We start from the raw sequence: 16,914 nt of genomic DNA on the forward strand, positions 1-16,914 counted from the left end.
GGGGCCCTTGCCTGGGGGAGATGGGGGGGGGGGGGGGTGGAGGAGACGGGGCTCTTCCCCCCCCCCCCGCGAGTATCGCGGGTCCCCCTCTTGTGCTTTTCTGTTTTTATCATGTCTTGGATTCTTCCCCATATATGTATTTTATTGCCTTTCCATACAGGCATACCCTGAGCTACAGCATGCTACCAAAGTGCAGAATTGCAATAGCCGTTCGTGCAACAAAGAAAAACCCTTGCAAACCTAAGCACTTAGTGCTGAAATATTTGTTGTACCTTTTCATTTTAAAGTTTAAAACCTTTTTTTCCCCCTTCAGGAGCACAGCAGCTTCCTTGTACAACAAAAGCATAAATTCCGTAAAAATTAGTCCCCTTTGTGGCAAAAAGTTAATTTTTGAAAACTTGCTTTAGTATGTGAATTCTAGAAATATCCTGACCTGGATGGCCCAGGCTAGCCCAGCCCTGTCAAATCTTGGAAGCTAAGCAGGGTCACTATGAAAACCCTATGGGGTCCCCATGAATCAGCCCCATAGCTAGACAATTTTGGTGGTGGGGGGCACTGGATGAAGAGGGGAACTGGCTGGAGGACTGTCTCGACCTTTCCGGGGCTGTGGGGAGGATGCAAAAGAAGCCTCAGCGGGTTTAGCTTCTTCTCTGAGATGCTGTCGCTTCCCCCTCCTGCCTTTCAGCGACTCTCCTGCCCTTTCCTCCTCCCTGTCCCCCTCCTGCTCCACCACCTGAGGACAGTGTGCCCCACACTGCTACGTGTCGAGGAACTGATGTGGGGCAGCGCTCCTTGTACTGTGGGGCACCTCTACTGTTTTAAGGGGAGGGCGGGAAACGAAAGGCCTCCCTGAGGGAACAGAATGCAGTGGAGCTAGGACTTGGAGGTTCCTTTGTTTGGGGCAGCAGGGTGAGGGTGGGGAGAGCGAGGGAAGAAGGTTGGCGGTGGTGGCAGAAGCACAAGCAGCGATGGCGAGTCCCCTGCTTCTTCCTGCCCCCCCACCTGCGAATCAACGCAGAGGGCAGGTGCGCTCACCTGTCTTGGCAGCTGGCGGCCCAGCTCTCTCCACCCAACCACTCCAGCTCTGCCCCACAAAGTCATCAAGATTTGGCAGCTGCCAATCCACAGTAGCCATTGCTGCTGCTGCCGCCACTGCACATCTATGCACTGCCATCACGGCACGAGAATGCAAAGCCCACCTCACGGCCGCCAGTAGTTATTTGGATCAGAAGCACAAGGACCTTTGGATTTGGGGGCACTGGGAATTGAGGAGGGGGCATCGCCCCATGTGTCCCATGCTAGCTATGGCCCTGCCATGAATCAGCTGTGTGTTGATGGGAACAGGCGGGGTAAACACTAGCTGGAGTTTGCTTATTGGGATGTCACTCTTAAACCCTCGTAGGAGGAAGCCTGTGGAAGAGAGGGGAAGACAGAATCCAGTAGCCTTCCAGTCATCTCCAGGCCCCCAAATCCTCGCTTGGAGGCTCATCAGAACTGAGTCCCTCCCTAATTTGTAGTCAGACCAGGAAGACCCCACCCCCCATAGTCTTGCAGTAAGAACAGAAACACATTTTCTTGCATGTAGCTCGGCCTTCCTCCATGCAGGAACAGCAGAACGCAGCAGTAGGGATCCCAACCTGCAGGCGAGGCCTGGAGATCTGGAGTTACTGATCTCCAGACTACAGAGATCCCGCTTTGGGGGGTGGGATCCCCATGGCCTTGTGCCCTTTGGAGCACCCTCCCCTCCCTAAGCCTTGTCCTCTCTGGCAGCCTCCAATCCTAAATCTACAGGGATTTTCCTACCCTAAATCGGCAGCCCTACAAAGCAGGCTTGAGACTGACATAGCGTTTGCTGGCAGAGTGACTGGAATGTGTGCTCTTGTCTTTGTAAAAATTCTTTGGAGTGCAACATCTATGTGTCTCAATTCCCTGTGCAGGTCCTCAGTGGTATCCATCTCGCATAGGCCTGCGACTGGAACGCAGTAAGTATTCCTTGTGCTGCAAAGACTTCAAAAAGAGTATTTCCCCCCATAGAAAAAGTGAATTTCAGCATTGTGGGTTAGTTTCGGGGAATCAGTTGTGCTATCAAAATCTTCCCCTGACATAAGAGTCTTCCTCCACTGGAAGAAAGTGCCTCTGCTAGTGCAACAGACCCATTGGATCCAACCCTACATGAGGGGAGGGCTATAGCTCAGAAGCAGAGGATCTGCTTGGCATGCAGAAGGTCCCACATTCAGTCTTCAGCACCTCCAGTTCAAAGAATCTGGCAGCAGGTGATGTGAAGGTCTTCTGCCTGAGACCCCGGAGAGCCACTGCCAGTCTGAGTAGACAATACTGACCTTGATGACTTGATTCAATGGTCGAATCTGCATTTGCATTTTTAAATCAGTTTTGTGCTGCTGTGACACCGTCTTTCTCTATGCTTGTTTGAAAGTTGTTTGGAGAAGATTAATTTAAAACAGTGCGGAGACCCAATGACAGTGGAGCTGCCACGAGAGGGCAATAAACATATGCAAGCATGCACAAGTATGCTAGCACTGTTGAGGAGTGAAAACGAAACCAAATGCAGACAGCTTTTTTGAAGACGGAGTCAGAAGGCTGGGACACCGGTGGCAAAGACAAATGCAGATTCGACCAATATGTATTCATGAGAGTCGGTTTGTATTGACGCCATTGTATGTATTTTACAGCATTGACCACATTGTAGTATATTTGTGCTCATGACAAAGAAAGCATGAGGATAATTTTTTTCTGATGTGGATATTTCTCAGTCAAAAACTAGGGGTTCCCCCCCCCCTCAGAAGATGTGAAGAAGAGGTGATGGTCAAGGATCAGACTTCCACCTGAGTGCTTCTCAGCTCGCCCCCAACATTTTTGTTGATAAGCGGTGATCCAGAGGACAAAGCCTGAGGCTGTCAGTAAATGGACCTGAGTGAATATGACCCTTTGCATAAATTCGGGTTAAAGTGTAGTGTGAAAACTGGGCTTCATCCACAGGAGCAGGTCTACACGTTCCCCTGATCAATATGCCTTCAGATGTCACACTAGGCTTCAGTTTAAGCTGATAAGCATGAATCGTTTCTTAACGCCCAAATGCTTTTCTCACAAGGAACATGACTAAGGATTCCTGGTTGGAAACTCCTTCTGGTTCCTGATAACAGAGAGGGCTTGGAGTTTTAGTCCCCTATAAACTGGGATTCTGACCCAGGGTTATATTGTGGCTTAGAATTCCAGTTTGTGTGGAGTAAACAGGCTCCAGTGCCTCCGAGGGCCTGCTTGTGTAGGTGACAGGGGAGTCCAGAGTTCATTTTAAAACTGGGATTCTTAATTGTGCTCTGTGTGAGAAGGGAGGGTCACCACCGGCTAGCTTGACATCCGAGCCCATGCGACACTTGAAACTGGGCCATGAACATGGAACGGACGTTGTGTGTCACTAGCTCTTCCTTCTTGGCTCTTCTAGATGGGTCCTTCTTGAGAGATTCAGTCAACATAAAGAGCCTGGCAGCTTCTTCTATCATTACGCTGTACTTCACAGACATGGGCCAGCAGGTCAGCTGGACCACAGTAAGTTTATTTATTTATTTATTTCTCGCATTTATATCCCGCCCATCCCGCAAATGGGCTCCGGGCAGGTCACAGCATTTCAAGAAATACAATAAAATTTAAAACACATTAAAAGCATATAAAAACATTAGCCATGCTTGCCATAGGGAGAATCCGGCCCATTGATGTGACTCAGTATGGCCGGTTATCAGTGGGTAGGAGACCGCAACCTCGGGGGGGGGGCATGTGTGGACGCCCGCTGCCTCAGCCAAAGGCCTGGTGGAATGGCTCCATTTTGCAGGCCCTGCGGAATGGAAGGAGATCCCGCAGGGCCCTGATCTCAGTTGGGAGCCTGTTCCACCAGGTGGGTGCCAGGGCAGAAAAAGCCCCGGCCCTGGTCGAGGCTAGGCGGACGTCCTTTGGGCCAGGGATCACCAGGAGGTGTTGACTCTCAGAGTGTAACTGTAATGTATTCAGATGCTGCCCTGAATGCATGGGGATGAAGTGTGAATCATCCCATAGAAAAGCTATGCTAAGCTTCAGACGTCGGCTAGGATTCGTGCCGAAAAGTATGGTGTCCAATCACATTTGAACTGTCTGTGGTGGGAACGTTTGTGATTGGGCTATTATGCGAACAACCTGATAGGTTGGTACTTGTATAGTAGGTGTGGCTACATTAGCCCGGAATGTTTAAATACCGAACAGCTGCAATGGAAAAGCTGTTCGGGCTATGAGGAGTTGTACCGTGTTGGAGAAGTTGATTATCGAGCTGAATAAACCTGAGTTTTGCTGAAATCACTCTTCGACTCATTGTTAAGCGCCGGACTTAACAATACTCATTAGCATAATAGGCCACACACAACAGCAAAATCCATTAGCATATTAGGCCACACCCTGAAAGCATGGCTCATTAGCACATTAGGCCACACCCCCATGTTACCAGAAGTGTGGTCATCCAGCCACAGGTAGGCAGCCCCGCTGGTCCCAACCCCACGACGGACAACAGCGAGCCGCAACTCGCAGTGGCAGAGCAGCAACAGGCACCATCAGAGCCGGTGGCAGCGATTGCAGCTATGGCCAATAGCCCGAAGTTCGAGGCATTCAAACCAACAACCAAGGACTGGGACGCCTACCTGCTGAGGTTCGGGTTCCACCTCGAGGCGAACGATATCACCACAGACGAGAAGAAGCGGTCCACACTCCTGAGTTCGTGTGGCAAGAACGTCTTTGATATTGCTCGGTCCCTGGTGGCGCCAGCGGACATAACGACCGCGGCCTTCAAAGAGCTGACTGATAAGCTGAAGGCACATTACTCTCCGCAGCCGTCGGAGATCACGTCCCGACACGCGTTCTATAAGAGAAGCCAGTCGTCAAACGAGACCGTGGCAGAGTGTATGTGTATGTGGGAAGAGGTGGTCCCTTAGGTAGGTTGCTCCCAGGCCATATAAGGCTTTGAAGGTAAATGCATTTTTTGCCTCCGTCTTCACTGTGGAAGATGAGAAGTGCTTGCCCACTCCAGAACCACTGATTTCAGGAGGGGTGTTGAAAGACCTGAGTCAGATTGAGGTGACGAGAGAGGAGGTCCTAAAACTGATAGACAACTTAAAAACTGAAAAATCACCAGGCCCAGATGGCATACATCCGAGAGTTCTGAAAGAACTCAAATGTGAACTTGTAGATCTCCTGACAAAGATATGTAATCTTTCCTTAAAATCTGCCTCCATTCCTGAGGATTGGAAGGTAGCAAATGTCACTCCCATCTTTAAAAAGGGTTCCAGAGGAGATCCGGGAAATTACAGGCCAATCAGTCTGACGTCGATACCGGGTAAATTGGTGGAAACCATTATTAAGGAAAGAATTAGTAGGCACATAGATGAACAAAACCTATTGAGGCAGACTCAGCACGGTTTCTGTAAGGGAAGATCTTGTCTCACTAACCTGTTAGTGTTCTTTGAGGGGGTGAACAAACATGTGGACAAGGGGGATCCAATAGATATTATTTACCTTGACTTCCAGAAAGCTTTTGATAAAGTTCCTCATCAAAGGCTCCTAAGTAAGCTCAAAAATCATGGGATAGAAGGACAAGTCCTTTTATGGATCAAAAACTGGCTAATTCATAGAAAACAGAGAGTGAGTATAAATGGGCAATTTTCTCAGTGGAGGGTGGTAAGCAGTGGGGTACCGCAGGGATCAGTACTTGGTCCACTGCTTTTTAACTTGTTCATTAATGATTTGGAGATGGGAGTAAGCAGTGAAGTGGCTAAATTTGCGGATGATACAAAGTTGTTCAGGGTGGTGAAAACCAGTGAGGATTGTGAGGCACTCCAAGGGGATCTGTCAAGGATGGGCGAGTGGGCGTCAACATGGCAAATGGGGTTCAATGTGGCCAAGTGCAAGGTGATGCACATTGGAGCCAAAAATCCTAAATATAAATACACATTGATGGGGTCTGAACTGGCAGAGACTGAGCAAGAGAGAGATCTTGGAGTTGTAGTGGATAACTCACTGAAAATGTCGAGACAGTGTGTGACTGCAATAAAGAAGGCCAATGCTATGCTGGGGATTATTAGGAAGGGTATTGAAAACAGATCAGCCAATATAATAATGCCCCTATATAAATCAATGGTGAGACCTCATTTGGAATACTGTGTGCAGTTCTGGGCACCACACCTTAAAAAGGATATTATAGCTTTGGAAAAAGTGCAGAAAAGGGCAACTCGAATGATAAAAGGGTTGGAACACTTTCCCTATGAGGAAAGGTTAACGCGCTTAGGGCTCTTTAGCTTGGAGAAAAGACGACTGAGGGGTGACATGATCGAGGTTTATAAGATTATGCATGGGAAAGAGCAGGTAAAGAAAGAGGTACTTTTCTCCCTTTCTCACAATACAAGAACTCGTGGGCACTCCATGAAACTGCAGAGCGGTCGGGTTAGAACAGATAAAAGGAAGTACTTCTTCACCCAAAGAGTGATTAACACATGGAATTCACTGCCACAGGAAGTGGTGGGTGCTACAAGCATGGACGGCTTCAAAAGGGAATTAGATAAGCATATGGAGCAGAGGTCCATCAGTGGCTATTAGCCACAAGGTATAGCTAGGGGCTCTGGGGCAAGTGATGCTCTGTCTTCTTGGTGCTTGGGGGGGGGGTCAACAGTGGGAGGGCTTCTAATGTCCTGGTCCCACTGCTGGACCTCCTGATGGCACTGGTATTTCTGGCCACTGTGTGACACAGAGTGTTGGACTGGATGGGCCTTTGGCCTGATCCAACATTGGCGTCTCTTATGTTCTTATGTTCTTATGAAGGTGTTTGAAGTTTGACCTTCATAAAACACACCAAAGTGTGGGGGTTGTGGTGCATGAGCTTTAGGAGGTACTTCTCTGTTCTTTCCTCTGTGAACTTTCACATGTCCTTACATCCTTTAACTGCACACACCATGGGGTCATTTGACAAATTACTCTCAGCTGTTTGCCCGACCACCTGCAGTCTTGACCCATGCCCATCATGGCTAATTAAAGCTGGCCGTGATGAGTTGCAAGGTGCACTAAAAGAGATTGTCAACAAGTCCCTCATTGAGGGATTGTTCCCTAGTGCACTAGAGGAGGCAGTGGTCTGCCCTTTCTTTAAAAAACCCATCCTTGGATCTGGCCAAATTAGCTAACTATTAGCTGGTATCCAATTTGCACTATTTGGGCAAACTGATTGAGAGGGCGGTGGCATTCCAACTGCAGGGTTTTTTGGATGACACCTCCATATTACATCCCTTCCAGTCCGGCTTCGAACCATGCCATGGGACAGAGATGGTCCTGGTCACAGATGATCACAGATGATCTCTGGAGGCATCTGGATCGAGGCGGTTGTGGCAGTGTTGTTGTTGTCAGACCTGTCGGTGGTCTTCGACACAGTCGGCCATCAACTACTGATCCACCCCCTCGCTGATACCGGGATTCATGGGTTTGCCTTGCAGTGGCTCTCCTCATTCCTTCAGGGTTGGGGACAAAGGGTGGCTGTTGGGGAACAGCTATCTGGAAGGCACTCGCTTATTTGTGGAGTGCCTTAAGGAGCGGTGCTCTCCCCAGTGTTATTCAACATCTATATTATATTTACTTATATGCACCCCCTTGCCCAGATTGCCTGGAGGTATGGTCTGGGTGGTCACCAGTGTTCCCTCTAAGCTGAGTTAGAGTGAGCTAGCTCACAGTTTTTTATCCTCCAGCTCACACATTTTTGTCTCCGCTCAGGAAGGAGGGCTCCAGAGCAAACTAATTAATGCAGGAGCCAAATGGCTTGCTCACCACTTTAATGCCAGTAGCTCACAAAGTAGATTTTTTGCTCATGAGGCTCCACAGCTTAGAGGGAACATTGGTCACCCAGCTCTATCTGTTGTTGGACGTCCAGTCAAACTCTAGTCTGGGAGATCTGGACCTGGTGTTGAAAGCCATGGCTGGTTGGTTCAGATTGAGTCAACTCAAATTAAATCTGACGAAGACAGAGGTCCCGTGCCTGAGTCGGAGTGGGCCAAGGTTAGGGATCCCTCTCCAGACCTTCAATGGGGAGCCTCTGGTGCCAGCGTTGGAGGTTAGGAGTCTGGGAGTGCTCCTGGATGCCTCCTTAACGATGGAGGCCCAGGTAGCAGCCACTGCGAAGCCTGCCTTTTACCACCTATGGCTGATTAAGCAGTGGGTTTCCTTCCGTGAACGCAATGATCTCGCAACAGTAATCCATGCAATAGTCACCTTGAGTCCTATCTTCACCCCCAGCGGGGGACTTTGGGGGGCGTTCCTGGAGGGGGCGGCTAATGTAGCCACGCCTATTTACAAATAACAACCAATGAGATTGCTAGAATAAAGACCAATGGGAGTCTTTCCCTCCTAGGGAATGGTATCGTTCTGATTGGTCGCTGTTACGAAGCGACCAATAGGAAGTTCGCTCAGAGGAGCCCTGGTCTGGCTCGAAGCTTAACATGGGAGTCCTATGAGGTGATTCATGTAATCATTTCAATACATTACAATTCCTCCCCCCTAAGTTAAGCCATCATCCCAATTGTTTTATTATTTACAAACATGCAATCAACCTTTGTACATCAGTTATTCCAACAGTATTTACACTCATAGTCCTTCAGATAAGTCGGCATTTGCCGCGAACGCTGGGACCTGCGGAGCGGTGCAGGCTCCATGGGCAGACAAGGTTGTGGGTCAGAGTGGGGTTCACTACAGCCTGGATCAGGCACAGACTCGACTGGGATTTCAGCCCCGCACACAGGGTTCTGCCCTGACTCGGGGACAGTACCGGGCCTTTCGGTACTCACCGCCTGCTCTGGGGGTGTCCACTCGACATCAGGGGATTCAGCCGTCGGAGAGTCAGCGCTGTCCCTAGCCCAACGTCTCCTTAACTGATCTATGTGGCGCCGCCATATTCGACCGTCAGCTAACTGCACCACATACATTCGAGTACCCACAGAGTCGGATATAACCCCAGGAAGCCATAAGTGCCCGTTTGCATAATTTCGTGCGAAAACCTTGTCCCCTTTTTCAAACATGCGCACCTTCGGTTGCGCCGTGGTACGCTCGGATTGCTCTTCAGTGAGGTCTGGGTGCATTCGGTTCAAACGGGTCGTGAGTCTCCGCCCCATTAACAATTCGGCCGGACTACGGCCTGTAGCACTACAGGGGGTGGTGTGCTGCAGCAAAAGAAAGGAGCCCAGCCTCTGGCTCCAGTCCCCTTCGTCCATTTTACCCAGGGCCTCTTTGGCCGTCCTGACCATCCGTTCGGCTTGGCCATTAGATGCCGGATGGAAAGGGGCCGAAGTCATTTGGCGTATGCCATTACTCGTGAGGAAGAGCCTAAATTCCTCAGACACAAATTGAGGCCCGTTGTCACTGACGATGACGTCAGGCAACCCGTGGGTGGCAAAAAGTCGGCGGAGCGCATGGATCACAGCAAGTGATGTGGTCGATTTCATATGCACGACCTCCAGCCATTTGGACATAGCGTCCACCACAATTAGGAACATTTGCCCTTGGAGAGGGCCAGCAAAATCTATATGCAATCTGGCCCAGGGTTTACCAGATGACTCCCAGCCTTGGGGTGTAGCTTGTGGGGGATCGGGTCTGACTTGCTGGCATTTGGGACACCCTCGTACCCATTCTTCGATCTCTTTGTCCAGCCCCGGCCACCAGACATACCCTCTGGCCAACGCTTTGGTGTGTACCATACCGGGGTGACCCTCGTGCAGCGACTCTAACACTCTCGTCCTGAGTTTGTCAGGAACCACCACCCTGTTCCCCCATAATACACAGCCCTTAGAAATGGATAGTTCATTTTGACGGCTTTTGTAAGGGCCGAACTCCGGTTCAACGCTTCCAACCGGCCACCCCCTCCAAACCCAGTTTAATACTCGGGACAGCACGCTATCCTTGGCCGTGTGTGCTGCAATGTCCCTGGATGATACCGGGGGTCGAGGAAGCTCCTCAATTGCCAAGACCTCACAGGCGGGGGCAGGGTCTGCGCCAATGTCCGGCACCGGGCACCGGCTGAGGGCATCCGCATGCCCAATCGCTTTCCCAGGCCGGTGCTCTAAGTCAAAATCATAAGCCTGCAAAAATATCGCCCATCTAAGCATGCGTGGGGACATGATGTTTGGCAATTGCTTATCGGGCGCAAAAATCCCCAGTAGCGGCTTGTGGTCAGTGACCAGCAAAAATCGTCTGCCAAAAATAAAATCATGGAACTTTTTGACAGCCGCTACCAACGCCAGACCCTCCTTGTCTATCTGGGCATAGTTCCGCTCTGCCGCAGATAGTGATCTAGAATAAAAAGCGATAGGCGCTTCGCTCCCATCAGGCATCAGATGGCTTAAAACTGCGCCTACTCCAAAAGGTGAAGCGTCAGCAGCTAACACCAGGAGCTTGTGTTCATCATAATGCGTGAGTACGGCATTAGATGTCAGCAGCTCCTTGACTCCCACAAAAGCCTTTTCCTCGGCCTGCCCCCACTTCCATTTTGCCTCCTTGTGCAAAAGCGCGTGCAAAGGGGCCGCCACTGATGCCTTATGCGGTAAAAACGCATGATAAAAATTCAGGAGTCCTAAAAAGGATTGGAGCTCCTTCTTACTCACCGGCCTGGGGGCGTTTTGGATTGCAGATACCTTCTCATCCGTGGGGTGGACTCCCTCTGCGTCAATGCGAAACCCCAGGAAGTCCACACTTTCCACCCCGAGCGTGCATTTTGAGCGCTTAACTCTGAGACCGGCATTTTGAAAACGCCTGAGGACCTCTTTAACCCGGTCCAGTAGTTCCTGTTCAGACCCGCCCGCAATCAGCACGTCGTCAAAATAGGGCACTGTGCCAGGTACCCCCCTTAGTAGACGTTCCATGAGGCCCTGAAAAATCCCAGGTGCTACGTTGACCCCGAATTGCAGCCTGTTCACTTTAAAAGCCCCTTGGTGGGTTACAATTGTTTGGGCCTCGGCAGCCTCCGGGGTGACAGGCAACTGCTGGTATGCCTGGGCCAGGTCAAATTTGGCGAAAATCTTGCCACCCCCCAGGGAAGCCAAAATGTGGCTTATTACCGGGACCGGGTACGAATGTTGCTGCAGCGCCTTGTTAATCGTACATTTGTAATCGGCGCATAGTCGTATGGACCCATCTGATTTGACAGGGGTTACGATCGGGGTCTCCCATTTGCTGTATGGTACTGGCTCTAAAACCCCTTGCTCAACTAGTTTGTCAATCTCTTTTTCCACCTTATGTTTGAGAGACACAGGTACTTTCCGATACTTCAACCTAATAGGTTTGACTGACGGATCTAAGTCAAACGCAACCGGGGGGCCCTTGTACCTCCCCAACCCTTCGGCAAATACATCAGGGAACAGGTCGTACAGCATGCCCCATTTATTTTCAGACATCCTGTTAATCCCAGAAATACCAATGCCCAATGGCTCAAACCAATCTAACCCTAGCAGGTTAACCCGGTCTCCCTCTGCAATCAGGAATGACAGTTTAACACATTTCCCCTTATACTCAACAGTAACAGAGTCCCGTCCGGCCAAGGGAATTCGGTTGCCCTGGAAGTCGGACACTCTGGTTCCCGCAGGCTGGAGCCGCCGCCGGCTTCGGTTCGGGAACAACTGGCGCCAGGACGCGGCAGAAATCACCGTCACGGACGATCCTGAGTCCACCTCCATTGTACAGGGTCGGCCGTCGAGGAGTGGAGTCACGGTGATCTTGCCCTGGCTGCTGGTGCGATTTACGGCCGATGCGCTCGACAAGGTCGCCGTCAACTGGCAGCTTGCTTCCGATGCTGAGGAACGGGTCTTGCCTTGGGTGCTGACTGGAGTGCCCCTCTGCGCTGACCGGTTGTTAGTTGAGGGATCCTTCTTTGCTGATCTGCAGACTCTGGCCAGATGACCACGCCGCCCACACGCTCTGCAGTCGACATCACGAGCCCAACAGGAGTCGCGCTGGTGTTTCCCGCCACAACCGGAGCAAGGCTTGACGTTGGTAGTCTTCGCTGGGGTCCGCTTGCCTCGAACCGCGTTGACGTCATCATCCGCGTCTTCGCCCTCGCTGTCTCGTTGAGCGTGTATACTGGGCTCTGCCACCCGCTGGCGGACCTCCTTCGTGGACTTCTCCGCTGCTTCCGCGGCCACGGCCTCTTCGTAGGCCACTGCCCAGGTCAGGGTGGTGCGGGCGAACAGCCTCTGTTGCAGCCTTTCATCTTTGAGACCGCAGACGAGACGGTCTCTGAGGGCTTCCTCCACGTTGTGGAAATTACATGGCCGTGCGGCTTTGCGAAGGGCCGCCACGAAATCTGCGATGGTCTCGCCTCCGGCCTGGTTCCGCTTGTAAAAAGCGTGCCGGCAGGCGATCTCCGACGGTTGTGGAGAATAGTGAGCCTTAAGCTTCTCCGTGATGTCAGCGTAGGTGACAGTCTTTATATCAGTTGGGGCCACCAACGACCTGGCTATGTCGAAGGTCCCCTTCCCGCAGGAACTCAGGAGGCATGCTCGTTTCTTCGCCTCATCGGTGATGTCGTGGGTCTCCAGATGGAACTCGAACCTGGACAGGTAGGAGTCCCAGTCTTCTGAGGAGGGTTCGAAGCACTCGAACTTCTGGCTTCCAGCCATCGTGGGAGACTTGGGCACCGGAGCTGGTGGCGCCTCCGCCGGATCGGCTGCTGTGCTCTGCTCGCTTTCTTCCGAGTCCGAAGTGTGGATGTCCGCAGGGCTGCCTACCTGCTCTAACATCCCACCTTCGTCGCCAATTGTTAGATCGCGCTAACAAAGGACTCTTAGAGTGATTCAGCAAGTGATTCAGCTTTATTGGAAGTAACGAGCAAGCACTAACTCAGTAAGAAACCAGAACAGAAAACAGTGGGAGCTTATGCTCCTTTTAAACATAACCGGGCTAATGTAGCCACGCCTATTTACAATTAACAACCAATGAGATTGCTAGAATAAAGACCAATGGGAGTCTTTCCCTCCTAGGGAATGGTATCGTTCTGATTGGTCGCTGTTACGAAGCGACCAATAGGAAGTTCGCTCAGAGGAGCCCTGGTCTGGCTCGAAGCTTAACATGGGAGTCCTATGAGGTGATTCATGTAATCATTTCAATACATTACAATTCCTCCCCCCTAAGTTAAGCCATCATCCCAATTGTTTTATTATTTACAAACATGCAATCAACCTTTGTACATCAGTTATTCCAACAGTATTTACACTCATAGTCCTTCAGATAAGTCGGCATTTGCCGCGAACGCTGGGACCTGCGGAGCGGTGCAGGCACCACGGGCAGACAAGGTTGTGGGTCAGAGTGGGGTTCACTACAGCCTGGATCAGGCACAGACTCGACTGGGATTTCAGCCCCGCACACAGGGTTCTGCCCTGACTCGGGGACAGTACCGGGCCTTTCGGTACTCACCGCCTGCTCTGGGGGTGTCCACCTGTGCAGGAACACATCCAGCCCGCCCTGAAAGCGCTGCACTGGCTGCTTATAGCATACCAGCAAGCCGCACAGGCCCCAGCAGGCAGGTCCCAGCAGCAGACCTGGCAGCCCCCCAGGGTGAAGCCAAGGTTGCCAGCCTCCAGGAGAGGGCTGGAGAGATCCCAGAATAACAACTGATCTTCATACAACAGAGATCACTTAGGGAGTGGATTCTAGGGCATTATACCCCACTGAGCTCCCTCCCCTCTGCAGCCTCCAACCCCCCAGGGTTTTTCCAATGAGAGAAGAAGAGAGAAAGGAAGAAGAGATTGGATGTATACCCCATGGCCCTTCACTACCCAAAGGAGTCTCAGAGCAGCTTACAATCTCCTTTCCCTCCCCCTCCCCACAACAGACACCCCGTGAGCTCTCTCAAGAACTGCTTGTGAGAGAACAGCTCTGAAAGAACTTATGACTGACCCAAGGTCACACCAGCAGCTGCATGTGGTGGAGTGGGGAATCAAACCCACTTCTCCCAGACTAGAGTCTGTGCTCCTAACCACTACACCAAACAATACAGAGTTGGGAATCCTAGGTGGAGCTTTGAAGAGCAAGGGGGAGTGACAATTGTTCCCTGGGTCATTATGGACCAGGTCCTCTGTCACCTGGCAGGGCTTGTCATGCTGCATCCTTTGGAAGACTCTGTTTCCTCAGAGATCCTGGAGTCTGCCTGCCCAGCGTCCCCGTTTGACGCCTCAGCTTTCCCTGACTGTCCCTGGCAAATCAGGAGGCAGAATGTTGCCTTAATATAACCAGAAATGCAGAGTCACTGTCACTATAAATTGAACCCCTGACATCACACCAACCCTCTAGGGAGATCATGCTTATAGTCTAATCTGAAGATTATCTCTGGTATTCATGGAATCAAGAATTGATAAACATTCGCTCTTCCTCTTGTTGTGCCGTATATAAATAGGAGACGCGGAGAAGCATACTGAGCATGCTGTACATTTTGTATGAGTTAGGCCATGGCTCTTTTGTGCTCCAATTTCACGGTTTAAGAAACTAAATCCCACACGTTAGGTAATGTGCAGGGCAGCTGTTTTTCTTGTTACTGCTGCTTTTTTAAAAAAATACATTCATCCATCCCATTTATACCAAGAAGAAAAAAATAATTATTTTCTGCTCCTGCCTCCATTGGTGTGAACAAGTCATCTTCCCATGGAGCCCTGCCAAAGTTTTCCAAGGGCATTGCTAGCTTTCCCTAATTTGTTTCCCCCCAAATATATGCTGTCCAGGCTATATTGCCCCAAACAGTTTTAACACAAAATGATTTCACATGGTGATTCATTCACGGGGAAACACCCTTCCCAGAAAAACCCATCAGACCAGCTCCATTACTTTCTCCCCGGAAAAAGAGGGGATGTCTCAGCACATTGTCATTACTGTCTCTATGATTAATATAAGGAACTGTGGTTTTGCTGGGTAATAACAGCCGAAGGGACTTGCAATCTGAGACATGACCCAGTGGAAGGAGGGACACCAGGAGGAGATGCGGCATGCCCTGATACGCAGGGAAGTGTGGTCTGAGGGGGAACGGGATCTCCACGTGTGGAAGAGTGGGCAGCAGCTTCTGCCCACCCCTCACCCTCTAACAACTGTGGACTTTACACCCACCCAATGCTGCTCCTGATGACCCTGCTAATCCTGGGGAACAACATTTCAGGGTGGCTCAACGGGCTGCAGCAAGAGATGGAAGCAGGAAAACTGAACTCCATGAAGAAACTCTGTGGATGGTTGGATACGCACCACTGGGATCCCCCCCCCCCCAGTTATTCTGTGTTATGAAACTGTGGATTGTGGCATACTATGTTTATTTGTTTCGGATGTCAAACTACATCCAGTCACCCGCCCTCAGCCTAACCTACCTCACAGGGTTATCATGAGGGTAAAACAGAGGAGAGGAGAAGGATGTGAGCTGCTTTGGGTGCCCCCCCTCCCCCCCCGGGGAGAAATAAGGTATGGCTCTCCTTTGCAATGACACCTTGAAGAATCTCTAAAGCCAACTGGCAGAGCAGAAGTGACAAAATAAAGAATAAATAATGTAAACACGATTAAGAGCCCTAGCATAAAAATAGAACACATTTTACAAATAGCAACAAAAATGCATAAGTAAAACATTTCCCACCACTGAATAGCAAGTACTAAAACTGGATAACCAAATAGCAACAAACTAAAAACAGGCTAATTTTTTTAAAAGAGACAGTAGCAGATACTAGATACTAGAGATACTTGCCGATGCAGTGACATTAAAAAAACCCATTCACTCAGTTCACCAAAACGTAAATGAAGCTGAATGGGCTGAACAACTGCCAGGAGGGTAGTCTACAACTAGAGTTGCCAGCCTCCAGGTGGGGCCTGGAGATCTCCCTGAATTACAACTGATCTCCAAACTACAGTCTGCCTCAGGAGGTGGTGGAGGCTCCTTCGCTGGACGTTTTCAAGTGGAGGCTGGATGATCATCTTTCGGGTATGTTGCAGGGCTCTCTTTTGGCTCTGCTCCTGCAGAGTGCAGGGGGTTGGACTAGATGACCTGCAAGGTCCCTTCCAACTCTAACATTCTATGATTCTATACAGAGATCAGTTCTCCAGGAGAAAATGGCTGCTTTGGAGGGCGGGCTCTATGGTATTCTACCCTGCTGAGGTCCCTCCCCTCCTCAAACCCCACCCTCCTCAGGCTCCACCCCTCAAATCTCCAGAAATTGTGCCTGTCTCAATAGTGTAAATTAAAGCAATAAATAAATAAATAAATGGTGTAACAAAATGAAGCAGTAGAAAAGAACAAGAGTCCAGTAGGACCTTAAAGACTAATACAATTTGTGTCAGGGTCCTGAGTCACTGTACCTGAAGAAGTGAGCAGCGACTCATGAATGCCCTGTACCCTGCCACAAATTTTGTTAGTCTTTAATGTGCTCCCCTTTTCTGCTGCTACAGACAGACTAACATCTATCTCTGTGGAAAAATGAAACAGAATAAAATGCCAGTTGATAGGATGCAAGTTCTCTAACACCAGTCAAGTCTTTTAAAGCAGCTTGTACTAGTAAACCTCTTTGGCTGATATAACCTGACTTCATGGTTTTAATAACACAAATGGGCACAGTTCAGTGTTCACTTTCTCTGTAAACTGTTGTTTCATATGATGAAACCAATTTTATTTCTACTTGGAGCAGCATATATTGGAAAAGCAGAATATAAAATATATTAAATAATAAATACATGTGAATTATTATGTCCTTATGTGTTTGTTTGTCTTCCTGCCTTTACAGAATACAGGAAACAACCCATACACCCATTTGTTTCCCAATTGTTCTGTTTTCTAATACTGATCCTGGAATTTGGCCTCATAAGAAAAACTTAGTTTTTCAAAGCTCTTGGGATCAGTAAAGGTCT

At 49.9% G+C, this 16,914-nt stretch overlaps 1 protein-coding gene across 4 annotated transcripts in view; it reads left to right on the top strand.

Moving 5' to 3' along the window:
• Window positions 1–16,914, top strand: part of TECRL (trans-2,3-enoyl-CoA reductase-like) — a 52,172-nt gene that overhangs the window by 14,777 nt on the left and 20,481 nt on the right. For all 4 annotated transcript variants that reach the window (XM_015416948.1, XM_015416956.1, XM_015416963.1 and 1 more), the window contains exons 3-4: window positions 1,938–1,982; window positions 3,461–3,564. In XM_015416948.1, coding sequence (XP_015272434.1) covers window positions 1,938–1,982; window positions 3,461–3,564 — 149 coding nt within the window. The remainder of the gene's footprint in view (window positions 1–1,937; window positions 1,983–3,460; window positions 3,565–16,914) is intronic.

Source organism: Gekko japonicus, unplaced genomic scaffold (genome assembly GCF_001447785.1).
Source record: "Gekko japonicus isolate JY-2015 unplaced genomic scaffold, Gekko_japonicus_V1.1 scaffold3150, whole genome shotgun sequence".
NCBI classification, from domain to species: domain Eukaryota; kingdom Metazoa; phylum Chordata; class Lepidosauria; order Squamata; family Gekkonidae; genus Gekko; species Gekko japonicus.